Source organism: Temnothorax nylanderi, unplaced genomic scaffold (assembly GCF_030848795.1).
Source record: "Temnothorax nylanderi isolate EJ_2023f unplaced genomic scaffold, tnyl_v1.0 TNYL_tig0009_pilon, whole genome shotgun sequence".
Lineage (NCBI taxonomy): Eukaryota > Metazoa > Arthropoda > Insecta > Hymenoptera > Formicidae > Temnothorax > Temnothorax nylanderi.
Window position 1 is genome coordinate 108,814 of NW_027249071.1, and position 23,376 is coordinate 132,189.

Here is a 23,376-nt window from a genome sequence, read left to right on the forward strand (position 1 = left end):
TTAATTCCTTAACGTGCCGCACTTCTTTCCTTTAATTGACATGACTTGCGATTATTTGCAAAAGAAAATCACTTAAAGTATTATTACGTAGAAAGTAAATGGGGATACTGGTTTCAGATTAAAAGACAAACAAAAATGTGAAAAATGGAACAGGGACGGCGTTCTGTAAGACTGTTGCATGTCAATCAAGAATTAATATCGTTTTCTTTTAATTTTGCAATTCGATTTTCGATGTCTTTGGTAATGTAAAATCTCTAATGTAAAAGAGATACACATTTGATAAATAAAAATATTTTCCTCGTGATGTAAAAGTTAAGAGAAACATATATGTACATGCGTATTTTTAGTCTATAGTTATTTCGAATCGTAAATTTATTGCATTGAGACAAGAATGAAGACAAAAGAGGAGTACCGTCACTCACCTCTTTTGTTCTAAAAAAATATACACTTGTAAAGCAAACTTGGACACCATGCAGACTTTAAAATTAAATTGCTCTCTATGGATTTGTTATTCCTCTTTTGTTTTCAGTCTGAATTTACGACCGATTTCAAAATCTATCATCGACACTTTAAAACCAATGATAAATTCAGATTCCAAACAAAAGAGAATCTGAGAGGATGAATTGCACGTCTCTATGAATTTGTAATATGAATTGTAATTGGTAAAACAACTAGATTATGTACGCAAAATTAGCGAGAAAAATAACTAATGTCCTAAAATTTCTCTTAAATAAAAGTAATACAAGAAGGTATTAATTATTTTATTTAATTGATTAGAAGTTAAAAGTTAAAACCAATTTATGCAAAATTAATTTTTTTACGGACAAAGTAATATTGGATAATTGAACGAACATATTAAAAGTTTAATTTAATTAGCTCTTTAATTCATAGTATTGTATTAATATATTTCCAGATTTTAATTATCAATGAATAGATTAACTAATTACTAATTAATTATCAATTTGTATTAATAGGGGTTTACTGTAATAAAATTAACTCGTTCTTCAAATCTGGCATTCTAGTTGATATATAAAAAAGATATATGTATTTCTTTTTTTATTTAAATAATAAAGTATATATATTTATTTAAAAAAAATATATATATATTTACAATGAAATTATACCTAATGAGAATAAAATACCTGTTGACGATAGTATTAGTCTTACATTTTATCGTAATACATTAACTTTACTTCTATTACCGCACTGATCCTAATCGCCCGGAAAATAGCGTTACGATCGAAAAGCGAGGCATCGATCGAAAAGCGAGGCATTCACCCTCATGAGGGAGAAAAGAAGCCCTTACGCGAAACACTGGTGAAGAATGATCTCACGGTCATTAACAGTATCTCAATATCATTCCGTCACAAGTTACATTGTTTTCTTCAAATTTATCTTAGCGAAGATGCTCACAAAAAATCGACCGGCATTAGATACGCCTCAGTGCGAATCATGGGAAAATTTATCCATCGCGATAAATGTCCGTGGGAGAGATGTGGATCATACCTGGGGAAAAAACCCGTTTCTCTCCGCTAAACGCAAAAAACACTGTCTGTCGATCTCGATCTATTTCGCAGCACATGTACACGAAACGAACGACCGGCGATATCAAATCGCTCTCTCGAGCGATCTCGATCGACGGATCCGAGCATCGATGTAGTTTCTTTCTGAAAAACAGTTTTTAACGCTGTTCCGAGGGGCATCCTACTGACGATTACGCAGCTCGTGTTTCATACGTTTATTTTGTTCTTCAGTCTCTTTGGTCTCAAACTTGCATTTCGTCACGTATCGTATTCGGACAAACGGATAGGTAAAAGGGTAGAAATGGACCAACGGAGAGAATGCGAGTAAAGACACACTCGCTCGTACGACGCGCGGAACGCGACTGAACTGAAGGCGCGTCCAACCAAGCGCCGGCCCGAGAGAAGGAATCACCGGTCCGACGTGGACGCGGCGTCGTGTTCGCACGCGCCCACGCTCGCGCACGTGTCGAGAGAATCGCAAATTTACCCCCGGACAATAAAACAATATACACCTCCGTAAGGTATTAATAATACGACATGACATTAGCTTTTAACGATTACGAGGATTGCTGATTAAGAGAAAATGAGTGAGAGAGAGAGAGAGGGGAGAAATTTATACACCAAATTAACGTAAAATTTTCCAATAAAATCATTTCCATTCAAGCCAATTTAATTATTTAAAAGCAATGCAATACAATGGTAAACCAGCGTTAGAATAAAAAGTCATTCTAATTTTGTATTAAATAAAGTATATAAAAGCATGATATTTAATCTCTGATTTTAAAGGTATTGTAAGAAAATATTGTAAGATCTATAATTAGTCCAGTATCTTGATAAATTCTGTCAATGGATTTAACATTGTCTTAGATTCTATATTTTTCAGGCCCTATCTTATAATTTTCAGATTATGTATACTTTCTTTAACATTCTGAGACCGCTAACATTATTCTAATCGCTTTAACCATATTGATAATAAGAAGAAATCGACTATAATACAAGAATATACTATGCGTATATATATAGATATATGTATAGCGTTTTTTAGATATTTTTAAATAAAATTTTCCTTGGAGCAAATAGCTATGTAAAATATTATATTTATATTTATTATTTTGAACAATAATAGTGAAATGATTAGAAACGTATCACATTTGGATTACACTTATTCAAATTGCAATAACGAGACGTATATAAACGATCATGCGTATAAACAGTTGCTTGTTTCCGGGACATTGGGCTCGAATAGGTTACAAGAATAATCCTCGATAATCCGTGAAGTTAATTAACGCTAAACGAGATTTCGCGATATCGGGTGGGAGTTAAAATCATTGAAATTGATTGCAACTGATCGAAATTGACTGGAATTAAAGCAAACCAATCGGAATTGAGAGAGATAACGATAAGCTTAATAAAATCCGACCACTTGTTGGCGTAACAAGTATATTTATTCAGAAACGGCAAATATGCCGATACAATTACACGCATGTTTGTCAGTGTTCGCTAAATATTTTCATTGAACAGCTGCAATAAACAAATATTTGAGTTACTAAATAATGTTGCAGACTGTCTGTAGAAATGATAGAAAGTCCAATATTATATACAGAATTTCCGGTACTCATCATTTCTTCTCGCTTCTTTTCACTTTTATTTGTTTCAGTTTAATATTATATAATTGTGCTTCACATAATATGTATTGATTTTTTATTATTTATTATTGACAAATATATATAAAATATTTGCAATTTAAATACAATTAATTTGACCGATTTGATATATTTCGCATTGCTTCTTGATTTGCATCAATTATTGCCTAGCATAGAAAATGAAATAATTTTTACTTGACCTTTATGGGGTTTTAATTAACGCGAGATAACAAAATTATAATTAATACTCTATCATTACACTTATTTAACAATTTGAAATGTCAATGGATTCTTCGTTTTAATATTAGGTCAAAGGTGTACAACAAACTTGCTATTTAAGTTTAGCTTGCTTTATTTATTGGCATTAAGTTCTCATGCAACTATAGATACGTCACTAAATTCGCACAAAATTCTCGTAATCCCCATCGAGTAAACATCGATGCAATTTTTAATTAAGTATTATTCCATTTTACAATTATTCCATTTTTTTGATGAAGTAAGTAGCATTTGTCTCAAATTCCATATAATTCTGTGGCAGTTTGTTAGGCGCAATGCGATAAAATGATATTTTTTTGCCATCGCTTATGATACAAAGGCACTTATTTCTGCACATGCATTTTCTGTATACATTTTATTTTGCATTACTAAAAAGTATAAATATATATAATAACAATAATAAAATTTGGCTGTTTATGAAAATAACACAAATAATAGAAATATACCTTCTACGATCGGGCTGGATCTTTGTGCCTATTAATAATATTTTTGCGTATACATTTCTTCGCAATTTATTTTAGCAATAAATTCTTTACAGTTTGTTTCTAAAAGATGCTTATTTAGCATATATCATATGATTATTAAATTAATTATTAATTTAATTACGTGTACTATTTCGGCTTTATAGCTTGAGACTGTGTTTCAAAACCGATTATTCGACGCGCAATTTGCTGAGCTAAAAAAGATGTATATCGATAAGAAGGTATATTTCTATTATTTGTGATGTAATATTTAAAAAATAGACTATAAGGCTGCTGAGTCGTTAAATTTAAGTGAAGTTACAGCAGCTTTATTTTTCAGATAAAATGTAATCATTTTCTTCCACTGCTCTTCGCATCAAACTTAGGAAGATTATAATAATCTAACATTTATTATCTCGCACAGGGGATTAATATACCTACATTATTCCGCAAGGTGTTTAATCTAGATTTCTTTTCTTTTTTTTTTTTTGGTACATCGTAAATGAAGACTGTATAATCTTAAATTCTGGCCACGCGAACGGCATGGTATTACGGTGCATGTTCCGGCGCGTAATGTGCAACCCGCATTTCGCCGCGTATGCACGGAAGGTGTGTCATTAAAATTTTGTATTGCAACATCTATATATTCCAAGTGCATCCGAATGTAGCGAATGCACTTATCGGAACGGAAGTTACGCCTGCCCTGTTTCGACAAGAAGTCGATAATGATGTGCTCGACGCGGCGAAAAGGCGCCCTTTATTGTCATTCGTTCCAATGCGTCACGATGCGTATCAGGAATATTGAGCAGTACGCAGTAGAAATTGTAAGACTTACTCCACGGTACAAATTAAGTGAATCACGTAATTCTCTAAATATATATATATATATATATATATATATATACTGTGTAATTCTTGCGTGTCGCCTCGACCATCGGATCATATTAAAGCAATCTTTTACCCATGATTTTCAATGTGACATCAATATCGGAAAAATACCCCTCTTCATCTTTGTCCACTAAGTCGGAGAAGTTTTTTGTCAGATACTCTTCGTATCCCGCTTTTGCTGCTGATTGTTGCGAAAATATCGATGTGAACACCGAGACTGTCGTCGGGATGCCGTACATAGGTCCAATAAGCTCTCTATTATAGGGTGAGATTTACTAACAATAAGTTACACGAGATACTGATAAATAAATGTAAAATTGACTAACACGACAGGATGAATTGATAGAAATTGAGTATAAGAAATTAGAAATTAATTTGCGTATCAATGATGCCAACTTGTCGATATAATAAATATAAATTCCATATTTTATAATATTAAAACTTTATAGTATTTTATCAATATATAATTATAACGAAAAATTATAAAACTGAATGAGGAATGAATAATTTGCATTATTTAGATATAAAACTCTTCAGAAAACCTACTTTGAAAAGATTTATGTAGAGCTTCTTTAAGAACTTCAAATTATGAAATCATAAAGTATCGATAACTTATTGCATTTATCATGAGCGAGATAATGTTCTAACATAAGTCATACCTGATTTTCAGCATATGCTTGCCTAATCTGTATCCTCGATAATCGGGATGTGTGCTAAGCCCATTAGCATATAGATACTTGTCAAATCCATAACGTTCGTACAGCATCTTCTTCTTTGCATTAGATATGATTTCCAACGTCTTTTTGCATTTCTCTGACTTAAACTGTAACGATTGTCAATTCGAAGTTCTTAGTTACGTAATCATATATATACCGTTACAATGCAGTACTTAATAATGTATAAATAAAAAACAAAAAATGATTATACTGTTATATAGGTACTGCACGCAGGTATTCTCTGCTTTTGCTTTACGCCACTTCGCAATTCGTTTACGAAAGGTTTCATAGGAATGCTCTACTTTCTGACAGCGAGAAAACTTGTAATTATGTTACTATATATAATATTATAATTTTATAAGCACTGTAATAAAATTTGCTTCTCAGCAAACACCAAGTAACACGCACTTTACATGCTAATTTCTTACTCAACAACGTAAACGCAATATAACACATTGTAAGGTGTATATGTTACTTGATGTTTGTGCTTGGTTGTATGATAGAGTAAAGTGGTAATTCGAACAGAACAATCAAGTTTATTGACGAAGCTTAATCTCACCTGGTAATGGGAAATGCTACCTCTCTGACTGTTAACTTCAACACCCAGAACATTTATAGCGACGATTATAGGTTTCCCACCATCGGGATTGTCGATGAATGCGGCTATGGATATGCCTTGTGCGAGTGATAAGCGCCATAACGCGCTTATGTCTCGTACAAATAAAGGATCGTTTTTCGCATCTGCAAATGAGATGGACCAAAGAGTAATACAAAGTAATCGCAATGCGGAATTATGATAAATCAAAGACAATCATTTATTTTTCTTGTAGGATAAAGATTATTCTAAAAAGACTAATATAATCTTTCCGAGATCTTCTTTTACTTTTTCTTTTATCTTAAATCCGCGAACGATGAATGAGATTGTCGTTAAAAAGATGTTTGTCATTAAAAAACTATCAAATGATCGGAAATGTGATAAAACTTACTTAAAGATTGGCAGATCGGTTCATCGGCTAAGAAGTGTGTGCACATATATTGAACCGCATCCTCGTATCGGTCCTCGGGAATTTCCTGAATCGTGAACTTGATCGACAACTTTTCATCTTTATCCATTATTTCAATTAATTGCCAGACTTTAGGTGGGTGGCCCGACGGTCTGATGCGCGGCATTTTCTCTATCACCTTCTATAGATCTGCTCCGATTGAAGTGCTTAGCTTCTATGTTATTCTATGTCCGCGCTCGTGTCAAATGACACCTTGCGCAAATGTCACAAAACTGTATGATTCTCATTATTAAATATGTCACGATCTCTACCAGTTGTTCACCAGACATTGTCACCATTGTCGATTCTTTTTTATAGCTTGGTTTTATTATCTACTATAACATACTCGTTTTGCTATTCATGAATGACATCTTGTGATATTACGAAAACATGTTTATCATTTTTCTATTTCATTACGTGCGTTTGCATTTGCTTTATTTCCAAAATAGTGTATATGTGCCTTCAGTACATAATTTTGGTGTAATAATAATTAATTTATCAAAAAATGATTATTGTTTAAAAGGGAGGAAGAAAACACACAAGTAATCTAATAATTTAAATGTGGATAAATATTAGCACCAAAACTAAACCATATATTACCTTATACTATGTGGCATATTATATACCTATATGGTTGGGTAATATGTAACACTTTGCAACACTTTTGTATTTCTTTCTTTTTAATAGTAATTAAATAATCATTTTATTAAATATTTTATTAAAATCATATATAAATAACAGATAAAAGGAGGAAAAAGGAAACCTGCAAAGGTCTTCAAAGAGAAAGAAAAGTAGGAAAAAAATCAATTTTTTATTAAGTGTGGCATATTCCCCCAGTTACCCTACATTACTTATTGAGAAGTCGCTCAAACTACATTATTTTGGCATCTTTTATGTAATCCATATCAATAGATTCTTCAAAATCTTCGATAAATTTCTGTTTTCTTTATTTCTCTTTCTACAGTTATTTCGAGCTTCTTTACTTTAAGCACGTTGATTAGTAAATACGTTTAAAAGAACTTTTTCTCATTTTACTCATTTTATTGCATAATATTGAATAATATTACGGATACGAGGATAAAATATTTTTTTACGTACAAGTTAGACAATGTAGAATTTCCTCTGTTTGCTACAGATAAAACAATTTGATTTAGCATTGTCCCATATGTTATGTAAATTTTTACGTTATTTTTCGCCAATTTATATTGACACTTGGATTAGGCAATAAAATCATGGAAATAATGTGCAAATAATGCTCGCTGCTAAATTTTAAACGGCGTGAATGTATTTTCGTCTTAGCTAGAACCCGTCCACTGGCGCCTCTATGTGCACAAAATGTGCACCTTAAACTACGTAGTCACGGATATTTCCGATGATAACTGTTCCGGTGATACCGACGATGATTTAGGCTGTGGTCCGATTCACGCGCACAGCGCTGAAAGCATCGCTTTATCTTCGTTTGATATTCGATGCGCAACGAAGACAGAATGATGCTTGCAACGCTGTAAGCGTGAATCGGACCGCAGCCTTAGTAAAGCGATTTTTTGCGCGACTTTCTTTTAATAAATACGAATATTGAGAATTATGAATTATTTATTTGCGCAATTTATGCGCAAATGTTAATTTGACTAGAATAAATCCTATATCGCCCATTAAACTTTTTATCCGTTTAGATGTAATTTATCAAACAAATAGAAATTAAAAACGCGGAACTGCGTGCGCATGGTTAAATCGAGTTCACAGATTGCCACGTATATTGCACGCGTAATTCTTAATTAGTAAAGAACAGAATATATTATAGAATATAACAGAATTATACCATAAACACAGAATTATAATTTTTATATATAGAATATACAAAATTAAATCGGAATGGTTGACGTACGGCCTTGGACTTGATACTTTTTGTGAACGGCGCGCTATCATTCAGGCAGCGACATTCGAACGAACAGGTAGTGTCGCAAGACACTCCGCGTACAGGCACGTTAGTTTCCATCGATAATCTCTTTTATCTCTTAATCGTGAGCGACTTTTTCTAAATTGATCGCGCGTGACTTCTTTAAAATTGCGGGCAACTTTTTCTAAATTGCGCACAACTTGTTTAAAATCGCGCGCGACTTAAAAAAATAGCCAAAAAGCGGTTTTTATGGCTTTCACCTTCTTATATCATAGAAACTAGAGATAATAAAAATTTTTTACTAACATATTCGGATTCGGCAACCCCAAAATAGTAAGATTGACTGATTTCGTTTCCGAAGCAGAAAATGAGTTCAATTTTGCAGACCAGTGTAATCGTCGGATAAAATATTAAATTGCGTGTCATCACACTACAAATCCAAGTGTGTTATTATAGCTGAAACTTTTTTTTTAACTTTTCTTGCCGTTTTAAATCACGTCATTTAACACGGTTGAATATAAATGACGTACTTAAATTAACACATGAAGAAACATGTAAAAAGAGCTTCAGTCAAATGTGTCATTTTTAGACGTTTATACGTGTAAAAATAACATACTTAGATTTGCAGTGCAGACAAGTGATTCCATTTATTGAAGAGTGTAAAGAGAATAATACGAATATCAGCTTCCAAGAGGAACACACTAAAAGTACGGATAATGATTTTTATTCGGTGGACGTGTAAATCCATTTAGGACAGGAAGTAAAATATTATCCCACACACAGCAACCTTTCTTCACTTGGTTAAATTTATTATACAAATGTTTTGCAATATTAATTAAACAAATGTTAAGATGCTTTATATTATATAAAATTAGTCATTCTTTAATCTTAAGTAGTTCAAAAACATTATTTATATATTTATTAAAAGATTTTATTTTTGTTTATTTTGTTTACAATACAAAGTTATTTATTTCTACATGTACACATTGTTTTTCGTGACAATTCATAAAAAAAAAACCGAAGTAATACTTGACCATATTTTACAAAATGGGAAATGAAGCAGTGAATAGATGATTTTACATGCGTTTCGAAAAATGGAATTTTATTTTCAAATAAAATGTTATTACTTTCTCTCATTGCTCTTCATATCAAACTTAAAATTAACAATCTACCATTTATTCCCCTTTATATCTACATTATTCCGTAAAATTTTTTCGACGTATTAAGTATGTGCAACCTGCATTTCGTCGTGCATACACAAGGTATGTCATTAAAATTTTATAATACCTATTTCGAGTGCATCAGTATATGTTGCGGATGCATGTTTATCGGAACGTAAGGTATGCCTGCTTACATTTCGATAAGAACCCGATAATAATACGCCGAAGAGATACCATTTATTGTCATTCGTTTTAACGCATCACGGTAATGTTGAGAAATATTGAACCGTACGCAATATAAAATTACTCCAGATTACGAAGTTAAGTAATTCTCGTAATTTTTGGTTATTATCTCTTATCGGACTACATATTAAGGCAACCTTTTACCCATAATTTTAAATTCCTTAGAATTAATACCGGGAAAATACTCCTTCCCATTCTTGTCCACCAAATCGGTAAAGTTCTTTTTCGAGAATTCTTCGAATCCCGCACCTGCCGCTGACTTCTGCGAAATTATCGATGTGAACGCAGTGGATGTCGCTGGGACTCCGTACATAGGTCCAATAAGATCTCTGGATCAAGATTTAAGTTGTTACGTGAGATATTGATAAATAAATTAATGTGATTAATGTGATAAATATTGAATTAATAGATATCTAATATAAGAAATGATAAGTAGTTCGCGTATTAATGATACAGTAACGAGGCCAACTTGTTAGTAAGATAAGTACAACCTTGATATATATGGAATTTGTTAAATTCTATATTCTTAAAAATATTAACTGTAATTTTAACATTTTGTCATAATATTAAATGTATAATTATAACGTTAAGAAAGTTAAGAAAGATCAAGGCTGATAGATAATCTGCATCATTCAAATACAAAACTCTTTAAAAAAATATAGAAGCTATATATACTTTGTCTTGAAAAGATTTTATGTAATCTTAAAGAACTTTGGATTATGGAATGGCAAAAAATCGATAACTTACTGAATTGTTCAATTTTCTGTGAACTAATATTTTAACACAAGTCATACCTGATTTTCAGAATATCTTTGCCTAATCCGTATCCTCGGTAATCGGGGTCTACGCTAAGCCCAATAGCATACAGATACTTGTCAACTCCGTAACGTTCGTATACCACTTTCGTTGCACTACCAATGATGTCGAACGTATTTTTGCATTTCTCTGACTTAAACTGTAACAATTATCAATGCCAACTTATTGTTAATTATATACGTTGCGATAATAGTGCTTGATAACACATACAGAGAAAACAAAAAGGCTCCTTGACACAATAGGTGCGCGAAGTGCGCTATTAGCGTTACTTTGTATCATTCTATCTTTGTCGCTCATTGGATGTTAAAACAAAGATAAAATAGCAATAGCGCATTAACGCTAATAGCGCGCTCCGCGAACGCATCCAATAACGACAGAAGGCGAAGGACGCCAATAAGAGGATCAAAACACTTGACGATCAATACAATACTGATATAAATATTTATATATTGATGTTGGTGACTTATGTTTATGACACTATTGCTGTGATAAAGCTTATAGTTTTAATATAATATTATTATTATATTAATTACATTCTAATTATATAATTACATTATTATACAATTATGTATATACTATAATTAGATTATATGCATTTATAAACACTCAAAATAAAGCTTGCACGCAAAGAATGAACTCAAACAGAGTAATTAAATTTATACAAAACTTAATAGAACTCACCTCGTAACCGGAAATGCTATCCTTCTCACTTTTACTATCAATACCCAGAGCGTTCATACCGGCGATTATGGGTTTTCCACCGTTAGGATTGTCGGTGAATGCGGCTATGGATATGCCTTCCGCGAATAATAAGCGCCAGAGCGTGCTTATATCTCGTACAAATACGGGGTCATCTTTCGCATCTGTAAATAAAATAGATCAAAAAGTGACAAAGAACAATTGCAGCGCATGATTACAAAAGATATTCATTTCTCTTCGGCCTCGTTAGAAATTATTCTAAAACGAAAAATAGTCCTTGCGAGATCTTTTTTTATTTTTTTCTAATCGTAACTTTTTTTATCATAAATCCGCGAACGGTGAATAAGATCGATATTAAAAGATACGTTATCGAACAATTGGTGACATTGCACTTACTCAAACAGTGGCAGGTCGGTTCGTCGGCTAAGAAATACGTGCACATGTGTTGTACCGCGTCTTCGTACCGGTCCTCAGGAATTTCCTGAATCGTAAATTTCATCGGTTTCCCATCCTTATCCGTCTTGTCGATCAATTTCCAAACTTTGGGTGGCTGATTCGACGGTCTGATGCGCGGCATTTTATCTATCTTCTTCTGTAAATCTGCTCCGATGGGTTCGAGGCTCACCTTCTGCGTATAAAATCGTGTTAAATGATATTTTGTCCAAACGTTCTGGAAACGTAGACTTTTCAACATTATTATGCGCTGATTTGTGCCGGTTGTTCACCAGACGACCACCGTCTATCGAATGGTCTGTTTATCAACTATAACATATTGTGCTGACTGAACGCTACTGAATAACGGATGTGACATGCTATCGCAATAATGAAAATATGTTATCATCTTTTCTGTCTATCTCATTTGTACATATGCGGTTTTTTTCTGCATTCGCCTTATCTGTTTTGTAGATGTGTTCTTAGCAGATAGTTTTCGTGCGATAGCTGCAATTTTATAACATTATTGTTGTTTAAAATGGTACGAAATATGAGATAAACTAACATTTTAAGTGTGAATAGTACAAATTAAAAGCTACCGTAATAGTAAAAAAATATAAAACAAACGCAATTTTATTTGCATCTTAAAAAATCTTATTTAAATATTACTTAAACATTGTATATTTATTTAAGAAATATAATAAGCTTCCAAATAAATAATACTAATCTCGAGATTGTAATTAATAGATAGATAGTAAAATGATAAAGATATGCTGCACGAAATTGCAATATATTTAAAATTTTAAAAAGTTTGCTTTTGTAATATTTTATATTATATAGTCGTATTATAATAAAGAATAGTAATACATACGTTTCTCGTGGAATAGTTAACTCGTATTAATCGAATGACAAATACTTGATGATGCTAGAACATTTATCTACTCGTTATCACAGCGTGCACGTGCAGTCCTCCACTCCTTTTCTTCAGATTAACATTATCGAGTATTTATGTAACATGTTTGGTACAGATGTACGTATAATGTGCTGCTAATTTTGTAATAAAATTATAAGCTTAATACTTAGTCACGCTATTAACATACGCGATAATTTCTATAATTGGAGCAACCTATTTCTAAAATTTTCGAGGAGAAGGTAGAAAAAAATATGCCTTAGAATTATGTTAAATAGTTCGCCGGAAAGATATAAAACAATTTTAACTTTTCTGCTTCCATTTTTCTTTTTTTTCTGTTATTCGAATCGAATATATATAATATACATTTTAAATTAATTTTTATATCTCTTATTGCCACGTCTTACAATTAGTATTAAAAATACTTTTTTCACTTCTTTATTGTTTTATTGGAATTTTTAGGGGAATTTGGTAAAATGGCTCATGGCAAGGTATATTAAGCTATTTAAGCCAAACTATCAGAACACAAAAAATTTTATATGGAATTTATTTGCTAATTATTTGCTATTTTTTGCTTTTAAATTTCCAAACTTTGGGTGGCTGACCCGACGGTTTGATGCGCGGCATTTTCTCTATCACCTTCTATAGATCTGCTCCGATTGAGGTGCTTAGCTTCTATGTCATTCTATGTCCGCGCTCGTGTCAAATAACACCTTGCCCAAACGTCACAAAACTGTATGATTCTCATTATTAAGTATGTCACGATTTCTACCAGTTGTTCACCAGACCACCGTCTGTTAATCAACTATAACATATTGTGCTGACTGAACGCTACTGAATAATGGATGTAACATGTAGTGCTATCGCAATAATGGAAAATGTTATTGTCCACGTGTCCGGTTCGATAATCGACATTTCAATACTCGCCATACACCTTCACACATTCCCAAGCATCCTTCACATTTTTACTGACCTCCACCCACACCATTCACCTGACCACTCAGACACCTTAGCCACCCCGACACGTCCCCATGTAACCTAACACACCCTCACATATCTAAACACATCACCACCCCACCCCCACTCCCCCACCCCACCCCTATTCCAAAAACATCACAATACAACTCAAAACGTCCCAACATATGCCCTTCATACCTTATCCACCTAAATACATTCTCAGTATTCTCACCCATCTATTCTCTCAATCCACACCGCTCATTCCAAATATTTTAATAAGCCTTAACACGTCCCAGTATATAAAACAACCTTATCAATCCAATTATATGTACTTTATATTAAATAACATATAAATTTGTATATTGTTAGTTGTTTATAGTTATATGTCTTGCATTACATCATACAAAATTAACACATTACATATAAGACGCTTAGACGCTGGATACTGCAAAATGCGTCATATACTTACTATAAAAACACCTTTTTAAAAGAAGGTAAGAAAAGGGCGCCAATTTTGTAATAAAAAATTTAACAAATAGGTATTTTTGTTAACTGTAGAAACGTAAAAAATACGTTTCTTAAATCATGGTTTCAAAAACATTTTTATTTAAACGTTTCTTAACGGTTCTTTACGGTTATGAAACTATGTATACGTTCAAAAAACGTATATGAAACTAATATGTGCTACCTGGGAACTGAATGAAGTGACCAAGTCAATCGCTGCATGTAATCCTGATAACAGATTCTTCAAAATCTTCGATAAATTTATATTTTCTTTATTTCTTTTTCTACCTACAGTTATTTCGAGCTTCTTTACTTTAAACATGTTGATTAATAAATACATTTAAAAGAATTTTTTCTCAATTTACTCATTTTATTTCATTGACCATGAGGTATGTCTGTCTACATTTCGATAAGAACCTAATAATAATACGCCGAAAAGATACCATTTATTGTCATTCGTTTTAACGCATCACGGTAATGTTGAGAAATATTGAGCAGTTCGCAATATAGAAATTGTTACGCAATAGAGAATTACTCCAGATTACAAAATTAAGTAATTCTCGTAATATTTCACGGAAAAAAAAGATTACCTACTATATCAAATTTAATTGTAAAATAAAAACAGCTAACATTTTGTTGCAGCGAGAGCAAAAGGTTTTGCTACTATTGCTAAATTAGAGCTCTCGCTGCAAAAAAAAAAGTTAAATATCACTAAATTTGCTACGGTAGCTAATCTCTTTTTTCCGTGTTGGTTATTGTCCCGCTTGTCGGACTATATTAAGGCAACCTTTTACCCATGACTTTAAACTCCTTACTACTAATACCGGGAAAATACTCCTTCCCGTTCTTATCTACCAAATTAGAAAAGTTTGTTTTCGAGAATTCTTCGAATCCCGCTTCTGCCGCTGGCCTCTGTGAAAATATCGATGAGAACACTTGAGATGTCACTGGCACTCCGTACATAGGTCCGATAAGATCTCTAGATCAAGATTTAAGTTACGTGAGATATTGATAAATAAAACGGATTAATGTGATAAATATTGAATTAATAGAAATCAAATATAAAAAATGATAAGTAGCTCGCGTATTAATAATATAGTAACGAGGCGTATTAATGATATAGTAACAACTTGTTAGTAAGTAAAAACTTGATCTATATGAAATCTATGTTAAATTCCATATTCTTAAAAATATTAATTGTAACTTTTTAACATTGTGAAATGTATCAAGAGACACGGTATAGTGTCTCGCGCCAAGTACACGCGAAGCGAGACCGCACCCTGACTCTTTTACGCAAATGCACGAGTGAACGGATCAAGTTCGAAGTAGGCTTGATCGACAGCTTGGGGTCGATGTATATAATAAGAGTGTTTTTATTTTTCCGCTACGTGCCCTACGAGCGGAAATATTACGATGCAAAGTATGAAATGCTAAATTTTACAAATTAATAAACATCGTCGTCGTCGTCGCCGTACAGTTGCTTTTGCCTCGATAGATGGCGTTTGAGATAATTATAACGTTAAGAAAGTTAAGAAAGATTAAGACTGATAGATAATCTACAATCTACATCATTTATATACAAAACTCTTTAAAAAGATATAAATATTTTAACACAAGTCATACCTGATTTTCAGAATATCCTTGCCTAATCCGTATCCTCGGTAAGCGGGATCTACGCTAAGCCCAACAGCATACAGAAACTTGTCAATTCCGTGATAACGTTCATATGCCACCTTCGTTGCATTAGCAACAATCCCGGAAGTATTTTTGAAGTTCTCCGACTTAAACTGTAACAATTATCAATTACAACTTATGTTAATTACATACGTTGCGATAATAGTGCTTGATAACGCATACAGAGAAAATAAAAACTACAAAAAGGCTCCTTGACACAATAGGTTCGCGAAGCGCGCTATTAACGCTATTTTGCATTATTCTATCTTTATCGCTCATTAGATAAATACAAAGATACTATTATGTATATATGTACCTATACTATAATTATATATTATATGCACTTATAAACAATCATAATAAAACTTGCATAGAATGAACTCGAACAGAGCAATTAAATTTACAAAATTTAACAGAACTCACCTCGTAATTGTAATCCTTTTCATTTTTATTATCAATACCCAGAACGTTCATACCGGCGATTATGGGTTTTCCACCGTTAGGATTGTCGATGAATGCGGCTATGGATATGCCTTCTGCGAGTAATTTGCGTACGATCATTCTTTCATCTTGTACAATTGAGGGGTCGTTTTTCGCATCTGTAAATAAAATAGATCAAAAGGTGACAAAGAACAGTTCCAGCGCATGATTATAAAAGATACCCATGTCTCTTCGACCTCGTTAGAAATTATTTTAAAATCTAAAACGAAAAATAGCTTTTGCGAGATCTTTTTCTATTTTTTCTAATCGTAACTTCTTTATCATAAATCCGCAGACGATGAATGAGACCGTTATTAAAAGATACGTTATCGAACAATTGGTGACACTTACTCAAACATTTGCACATCGGTTCGTCGGCTAAGAAATACGTGCACATGTGTTGTACCGCGTCTTCGTATCGGTCCTCAGGAATTTCCTGAATCGTAAATTTCATCGGTTTCCCGTCCTTATCCGTCTTCTCGATCACTTTCCAAACTTTGGGTGGCTGACCCGACGGTTTGACGCGCGGCATTATATCTATATCCTTCTGTAAATCTGCTTCGATGGGTTCGATGCTCACTTTCTTCGTGTGCAGTCGTGTCAAATTATATATACTTTGTTCAAACCTGGAAACGTAGACTTTTTCAACATTATGCGCTGACCTTTGCTCGATGTTCACCAGACCGCCGTCTGTTAATCAACTATAACATATTGTGCTGACTGAACGCTACTGAATAATGGATGTAACATGTAGTGCTATCACAATAATGGAAAATGTTATTGTCTACGTGTCCGGTTCGAAAATCGGCATTTCAATACTCGCATACACCTTCACACACTCCCAAGCATCATTCACATTTTTACTGACCTCCACCCACACCATTCACCTGACCACCTCCCATCCTCCCCCACCCACCTCAAAAACCTGAATATACCCCGACACGTCCCTATGTAACCTAACACACCCTCACCTATCCAAACACATCACCACCCATCCCCACTCCCCCCATCTCACTCCCTCACCTCCAAAACACCTTAATACACCTCGTAACGTCCCAACATAGCGCAACACACCTGCTTTGCACACCCAAACACATTACCACCCCACCCCCATTCGTCCACTCCACCCTCACCCCAAAAACACCACAATACAACCCGAAACGTCCCAACATAGCCTAACATATCCTTACCCACTCATACATATCACCACCCCACCCCCACTCCAAAAATATTACAATACAACTCAAAACGTCCCAACATAAGCCCTTCATACCTTATCCACCTAAATACATTCTCACATTTCTCACCCATCTATTCTATCAATCCACACACCGCTCATTCCAAATATTTTAATAAACCTTAACACGTCCCAGTATAGCTCAAAACAACCTTATCTATCCAATTATATGTACTTCATATTAAATAACATATAAATTTGTATATTGTTAGTTGTTTATAGTTATATGTCTTGCATTACATTATACAAAATTAACACATTACATATAAGACGCTTAAACGCTGGATACTGCAAAATATGTCATATACCATAAAAACACCTTTTTAAAAAAAGATAAGAAAAGGGCGCCAAGTGTTCGCGCCCTATTGTGCGTAACTATTGCACGAAACAATGTTGTTTTAATATATTTTTGCTATAAAAGTAGTGATATCAGACATCATGCCAAGTGAGCATGAATTTATACATATTATAAAATGTAATTATTTTTCACATAAGTAATTTAATTCTTCTATCGTACTTAGTAGAATAATAAAATATTTAATGTAAAAGAAATTATTAATGAGCATGAAAAATTATGTTTACCATGATATTTAATTCTTTTATTATTATGCTTATTAAAATAACAGAATTTTTTGTCTAAAAAAACTTGGCATTGCTAAACAAATAACCATGCAAATTTTCATGTGCATGCGTGAAGTTTGTGTGAATAAAGATCGAGTTTAATTTGAAATGTAAATAGATAGATACATGTACAAAGTAGAATAAAGATTTGCATATATATATATACACAGATACTTGTTTAGCAACGTCCATATTTTTTTAATGCATGAATATGAATGCCTACAGAGATTACACAGCGCACAATAGTTTATTCCAGGTATTTTAGGCATTGTTCTTAACAACGGTACAAGAATTACACTCATTGTAAATGGCATTAAAATTGTTCTTCAGCTTTGTAGATTAGTGCGCGCTCTACTGTACCACGCTATTCGCTCTTACACAAGTTTTTCTTTAAGAAAATTGTGTTTTCTTTACATTAATTGATTCGTATTGTTTGCAAAAATAAAAAGTAAGGAATTTGAATTATAAATACTTAACAAAATATTATGTCACAATACTGTAACTTTCAAGCCTTATAACTCGAAAAGTACTTAATGAAAAAATACTCAATTATAGTATTTTGGAAAGTTCTCGACATAAGCTATAAGAATATGCAATAAAAAATAGAGGGTTCCATTTAAGAAACTGAAGGTGTCCTTGACCTGACCTTAACGATGCCACCCAAGGTCAAACCAATGACACCATCTTATGTTCCCCTCAAAACCATACAATTTTTGTCTAAAACGTTTTTCTCTAAAATGCTTAGTTTTTGAAAGAAAAGGGGTGTACGGGTGATCTCAGACACCCGGTATATTTTAAAAAATAATTCGCGGATTGCGGCTTTTTGTAAATTAGGATGATATATATGGAAAAATAGCAAATATACTTCATGTACCAAAGTAATCTTTATTTTATTTACAAATCACATAATATATTTATACATATACATACGCGTATTATTATATAATATATATGTGATATAGACATCATACATGTATACATACATGTATACACGTTCATGATGTACACGAAAAGCATTTGAAAATAATCTACGCATTTGTAAAATCTGTATTGAAGTCATAATCATCGGAAGTCAATTTAAATCCTTCAAGCTGTCCCGCCAGCTTAGCAGCGGCTTTTTCTGGAAATTAGAAAAAACGTTTTGAAACAATTTAATATTATATGAAACACTGAATCTTTTTTCTTATTTTTCCTCATACCTCTTCTCACTCGTGCTTTCTTTTCCTTCTTGAATTGAAGTTTTTTAAGCTTGTTCAATTTTTGATTGCCTTCTATCTCGAAAAGTGGATCTGGTTTCTTCTTTCTCTCAGCAGACACATCTTTCTTTGTGTCTTGCAACTTCTTTTTTAATTTCTTCTGCACTTTGTATTCCTGCAATAACAATCAAATATTGTACGAAACAATATCCATTGCGCACACAGTTTCCGATAAATTTCCAACATATTGTATTTGCATCTCACCGTTTCCTTTTGCATTTCGATCTCCATTGCCGCCGTGACAGGCCCTGTACTGTTGATCAGCACAGGATCTGTGGTGGGATTATTCGCAGAATCCGTTGCGAAATTATCGAGCATCATTCTTTCTTCCGCAGCGAAACTTTCGATGTCGAATTCTTTAGTCATTTGACTGACTATCTCGGCGGATATGTGACATACCGATTGTTCAGGCGGTACTGTATAATATCTAAGAAAAATATTAAGTGTTAAAAAGTAGAATTTACCATTGTGCAAAAATCCGGAATAATGTAACAAAACAAACCTGATTTTTCCGGAGTTCCAATCCTCAATAATGCCACGCGCAGCAGCAGCCGCATCAGGCACTCCACCTTTCCTATATTTTCCCATTCGTGCTGCTTTCATTGCGAAAAATTCATCCGGCGTAGAAAAATCTTGCACATTGTACAATTCCATTATCTGTTGTCGCGAAACTCTTTTTAAAATTGCAGTCGCTGGCGCAAAAGGATCTTTCAACGCTTGAATTCTCACTGCATTTTTTAGAGCTACAGATGTATCATCGGAATTTTCATCCGAATTAGCGAATACTATACCAGGAGAATCTAATAATTTTATTTTAGAATCTAACTGAACAATTTGCATCGTTTTCGTTATTCCTGAAATTAAGAAAATCATAAATTAAATTAACAAGTGTGTATATACATATATCTATATACCATATATATATATATATGTATATATAAATTAATAACACGGCTTCTTAATTATAATACAGATGTTTCATTAGTTACAAATTATTATAAAATAATTGTAGAAAAAATTAGGGAAAATAATTAACAAATTCAAAAATGTAATCACTAAAATGAATGGTTTAAAAAGCGCAGCTGATACAACAGCTGATAGCAAATAATTAAGTACCTGGTATATTTCCCACGTTACACGCTTTGTTGCGTTTCAAAGAATTAATAACGCTAGATTTCCCTACGTTTGGCAAACCAACAACACCCACTCTGATACTTGTTTTCACATTGTCACTGTTTCTGCAATAATTCCCAAGTAACGACAGGAGCAATTCTGCCCCGAAACAGGTGTTGCTCTGTATCATGGATTCCGTTTTCTTTCCTAACTTTCTTCTACCTAATCGATTTGCTTGATTTTGAGTGGATGACTTAAATGCCACAGCAGGCAAGCTGACCCTCAAATATTTCAACCATTGATCTAAGTTGTCTCTGGGAATCAAATCAGCCTTGTTCAGAACCAACACTAGTCTCTTGTTTCCCTTTGCAGATCGGACTGCTTCTTCTACCTATATCCAGAATTAGTAAGTATTTATGACAGATATTATAAGTAATTAATATATTTAGTATATTTATATTTGAAATAAAAGCTTTATGAAACTTACCTCTTTGCATCGTGTTCCCAGTGGATCACGAGCATCCACGACCTCAAGAATGACATCGGCTGCATCCAAAACCTTCTTGAATTCCTTGTAATAAGCCTTAAGCGAATTTTCTTCCTTAGCAACGGCACTTTTTACTTGATCAGAATCTACTTTCATGGGTCTGTGTGTTAACTGTTTCTTCTCAGCCTGGTTAACCAATCCTTGGAGACCACCCTTGGCGAGTTCCTCGCGTTTTCTCTCACGCGCCGCTTCCCTCTGCTTCTGTTTCTCTTCCTCTTGTTGCTTCCTCATTACCTCTATTTCCTTCAGTATATCTTCTTTGAACGGACACTGATTTGGTATTTCCATCATCTTGGCTTTTTCTGAATAAAAATAAAATTACACTTATAAAATTGAACGTTATAAATATAAATCTATGTATATTGACAAATTAGAGGACTGACTTTTAGAATGCTTCTTGGCCTCCTTCCTCATTTTTCGATTGTGCTCGCGGACCTTCTTCTCGATCTTGTACCTCTTCCGCGCCGGCATGCGCTTGCTCTGCTTATCTATTCGCAATGATATTAAAGTAAGAAAATTATCTTTAGGTTATATTAGTATAATAAACGTCAAATGCATATTATAATATTTTATTAATTGCTATTGACTGTAAAAAGATGGACAGTATTGAATGAATTAAACAATTTTAAAGCACATAACCTAACAAATATAATATAACTTGTTTCAGTTTTCTATAAAGTACGCAAGATTCCAAATTTTCGATGATACAGTTAATACACTTACTGCGAAGCTTCATGCTTGCTGATATTACAATTTCACTAAAATAATCGCGATACTTTCACGATGATAGCACACGTTCGAACAACCAAACCACGTGGAATCCACCGAGTCGACCGAGTGAACGCTGCCGAGAAGGATTCCGGATTCCGGAGCTTCCGGAGTATGCGGATGCGCATTGAAATCAGCGCTAACAGGGAATGAGGGAAGCTATTCAATGGCAGGCATTTCATCGCGATAAATTACTAGAATAAATTACTAGCTTCGCGATTTTTACATTAATAATATGGAACAAAATAGCAAAAATATGAAATTCCAACAAATTAATGAGATTTCCAGTTTTGGATTTCAGTAATTTAAAAAAATTCATTTTCTAAGTAAAAAAAGCATCGATTATCTTTTCATGGTGATTTAGAATTACCGTCGACTAATTTAATCGTCGACTATTTATATTAGCAAAATTTCATCAAAAACGTTGTTAATTTTGTTCATGCTAATAAAATATATATTGTAGATATTCCTCGGCAAGTTAATCATCGATTACATTAATTGGAACTTAGTTTAATCTTGATGTTTAATTCATATATAATATATTTTTTTCAATCTAATTTTTTAAATAGATACTTTAAACTATAAAAAATTAATATTATTATCCATACATTAACGCAATGATTTAATTAATTCATTCGGCAGAACCGCTTGCAGCAAAATTTTTTCAGCTATGTAATTTATTGCAATGATAGGATGTATTTTTTCCTTGCATTTCCAATCATTTTTTTTAACTACAATAATAATAATAATTCTATCTATATTAATAAAATACTATGTATTATTAAGGTAAAAATAAATATTATATTTATAAATAATAAGTTAATCGCAGTTTGGTCGGAAGACCAAGACACGGACAGTGAAAGGCATACGAGGACACGCGCAATTCTCACACTTTCATCTTGTTTTACAAGTTCGACGCGATAACAAGACAAGGCCATTTCTGATGGCTGCCACGTGAGGCGGAATAGAAATTCCCATAAATTAGTTTTAACGCGCATCCCGCAATATATTTTGAGATCGCGAGAGAGTGATACAGTTTCTCCTATCCCGATTCCCACGCCGTGTGTGTGTCGTTCCGTGAAGCGAACAATTAAGTGACGATCGGTGAAGTTCATCGGTTGCGCTTCTTCACGAAAAGTAGGCGATTTAAATGCGTCGGTTTGAATTTGCTTCGATAGAAACGACGAAATACAACGGAAATGGAATACGATCTACGAATTAAAGACCACGACGTCGGCGGCAAAATTCACGAAAGGGAAATGTATATATACAGGCGTTGGAAGCCAAAGATCCGATTTTGTCAAATAAACTTCTTCTTTTTTTCCCTTAAAATGCATTTTAATGTTTTATATTTTAGCGCGGCACGAGCGAAAGGCGCGAAACGCAATTAGGCCCGTTCTTTTTAGCTGAACCTTTTGCGCGGTTCATCTTTTCTCTTTTTCTCTCCAACGTGAAAAGAAAAAGAGGAAAGCTGTACCGTGGCAAAAAGTTCAGCTAAAAAAGAACAGGCCT

At 33.3% G+C, this 23,376-nt stretch overlaps 5 protein-coding genes and 1 long non-coding RNA gene across 8 annotated transcripts in view; 1 reads left to right on the forward strand and 5 right to left on the reverse strand.

Moving 5' to 3' along the window:
- Positions 1 to 1,870, reverse strand: part of Ccap-r (Crustacean cardioactive peptide receptor) — a 71,343-nt gene extending 69,473 nt beyond the window's left edge. The window contains exon 1 of one of the 2 annotated variants that reach the window (XM_071725250.1): positions 1,507 to 1,870. The gene's annotated coding sequence lies outside the window, so the exon portion shown is untranslated. Of the gene's footprint in view, positions 1 to 1,124 lie in introns of both variants that reach the window. The other variant, XM_071725245.1, reaches the window with a different exon arrangement.
- Positions 1,871 to 4,795: 2,925 nt separating this feature from the next.
- On the reverse strand, positions 4,796 to 6,693 carry LOC139786009 (uncharacterized). The gene is made up of 4 exons (XM_071725176.1): positions 6,494 to 6,693; positions 6,067 to 6,248; positions 5,451 to 5,614; positions 4,796 to 5,046 (listed from the first exon to the last, which is right to left on the reverse strand). Exons 1-4 carry the CDS (start codon positions 6,675 to 6,677, stop codon positions 4,848 to 4,850), a joined length of 729 nt encoding a protein of 242 aa, XP_071581277.1. The 5' UTR covers positions 6,678 to 6,693; the 3' UTR covers positions 4,796 to 4,847.
- Positions 6,694 to 9,353: 2,660 nt separating this feature from the next.
- Positions 9,354 to 12,765, reverse strand: LOC139786112 (uncharacterized). 2 transcript variants are annotated; one of them, XM_071725273.1, is made up of 5 exons: positions 12,669 to 12,765; positions 11,762 to 11,993; positions 11,348 to 11,529; positions 10,645 to 10,805; positions 9,354 to 10,179 (listed from the first exon to the last, which is right to left on the reverse strand). In XM_071725273.1, exons 2-5 carry the CDS (start codon positions 11,940 to 11,942, stop codon positions 9,978 to 9,980), a joined length of 726 nt encoding a protein of 241 aa, XP_071581374.1. In that variant the 5' UTR covers positions 11,943 to 11,993; positions 12,669 to 12,765; the 3' UTR covers positions 9,354 to 9,977. The 2 variants fall into 2 exon arrangements, with proteins under 2 accessions (XP_071581374.1, XP_071581368.1); XM_071725267.1 differs by lacking the exon at positions 12,669 to 12,765 and having other exon boundaries at positions 11,762 to 12,290.
- A 1,654-nt stretch (positions 12,766 to 14,419) lies between these two features.
- LOC139786123 (uncharacterized) lies at positions 14,420 to 16,919 on the reverse strand. The gene is made up of 4 exons (XM_071725279.1): positions 16,674 to 16,919; positions 16,266 to 16,441; positions 15,792 to 15,955; positions 14,420 to 15,147 (listed from the first exon to the last, which is right to left on the reverse strand). Exons 1-4 carry the CDS (start codon positions 16,852 to 16,854, stop codon positions 14,946 to 14,948), a joined length of 723 nt encoding a protein of 240 aa, XP_071581380.1. The 5' UTR covers positions 16,855 to 16,919; the 3' UTR covers positions 14,420 to 14,945.
- Positions 16,920 to 19,045: 2,126 nt separating this feature from the next.
- On the reverse strand, positions 19,046 to 21,964 carry Ns1 (Nucleostemin 1). The gene is made up of 8 exons (XM_071725290.1): positions 21,820 to 21,964; positions 21,480 to 21,584; positions 21,037 to 21,398; positions 20,553 to 20,940; positions 19,939 to 20,290; positions 19,641 to 19,863; positions 19,380 to 19,551; positions 19,046 to 19,300 (listed from the first exon to the last, which is right to left on the reverse strand). The coding sequence occupies exons 1-8, from the start codon at positions 21,830 to 21,832 to the stop codon at positions 19,209 to 19,211; spliced, it is 1,707 nt and encodes a 568-aa protein (XP_071581391.1). The 5' UTR covers positions 21,833 to 21,964; the 3' UTR covers positions 19,046 to 19,208.
- On the forward strand, positions 20,878 to 22,679 carry LOC139786143 (uncharacterized). Its single transcript, XR_011722191.1, has 2 exons — positions 20,878 to 20,955; positions 21,887 to 22,679. It is a non-coding gene; the product is annotated as an uncharacterized lncRNA (long non-coding RNA).
- Positions 22,680 to 23,376: the final 697 nt, after the last annotated feature.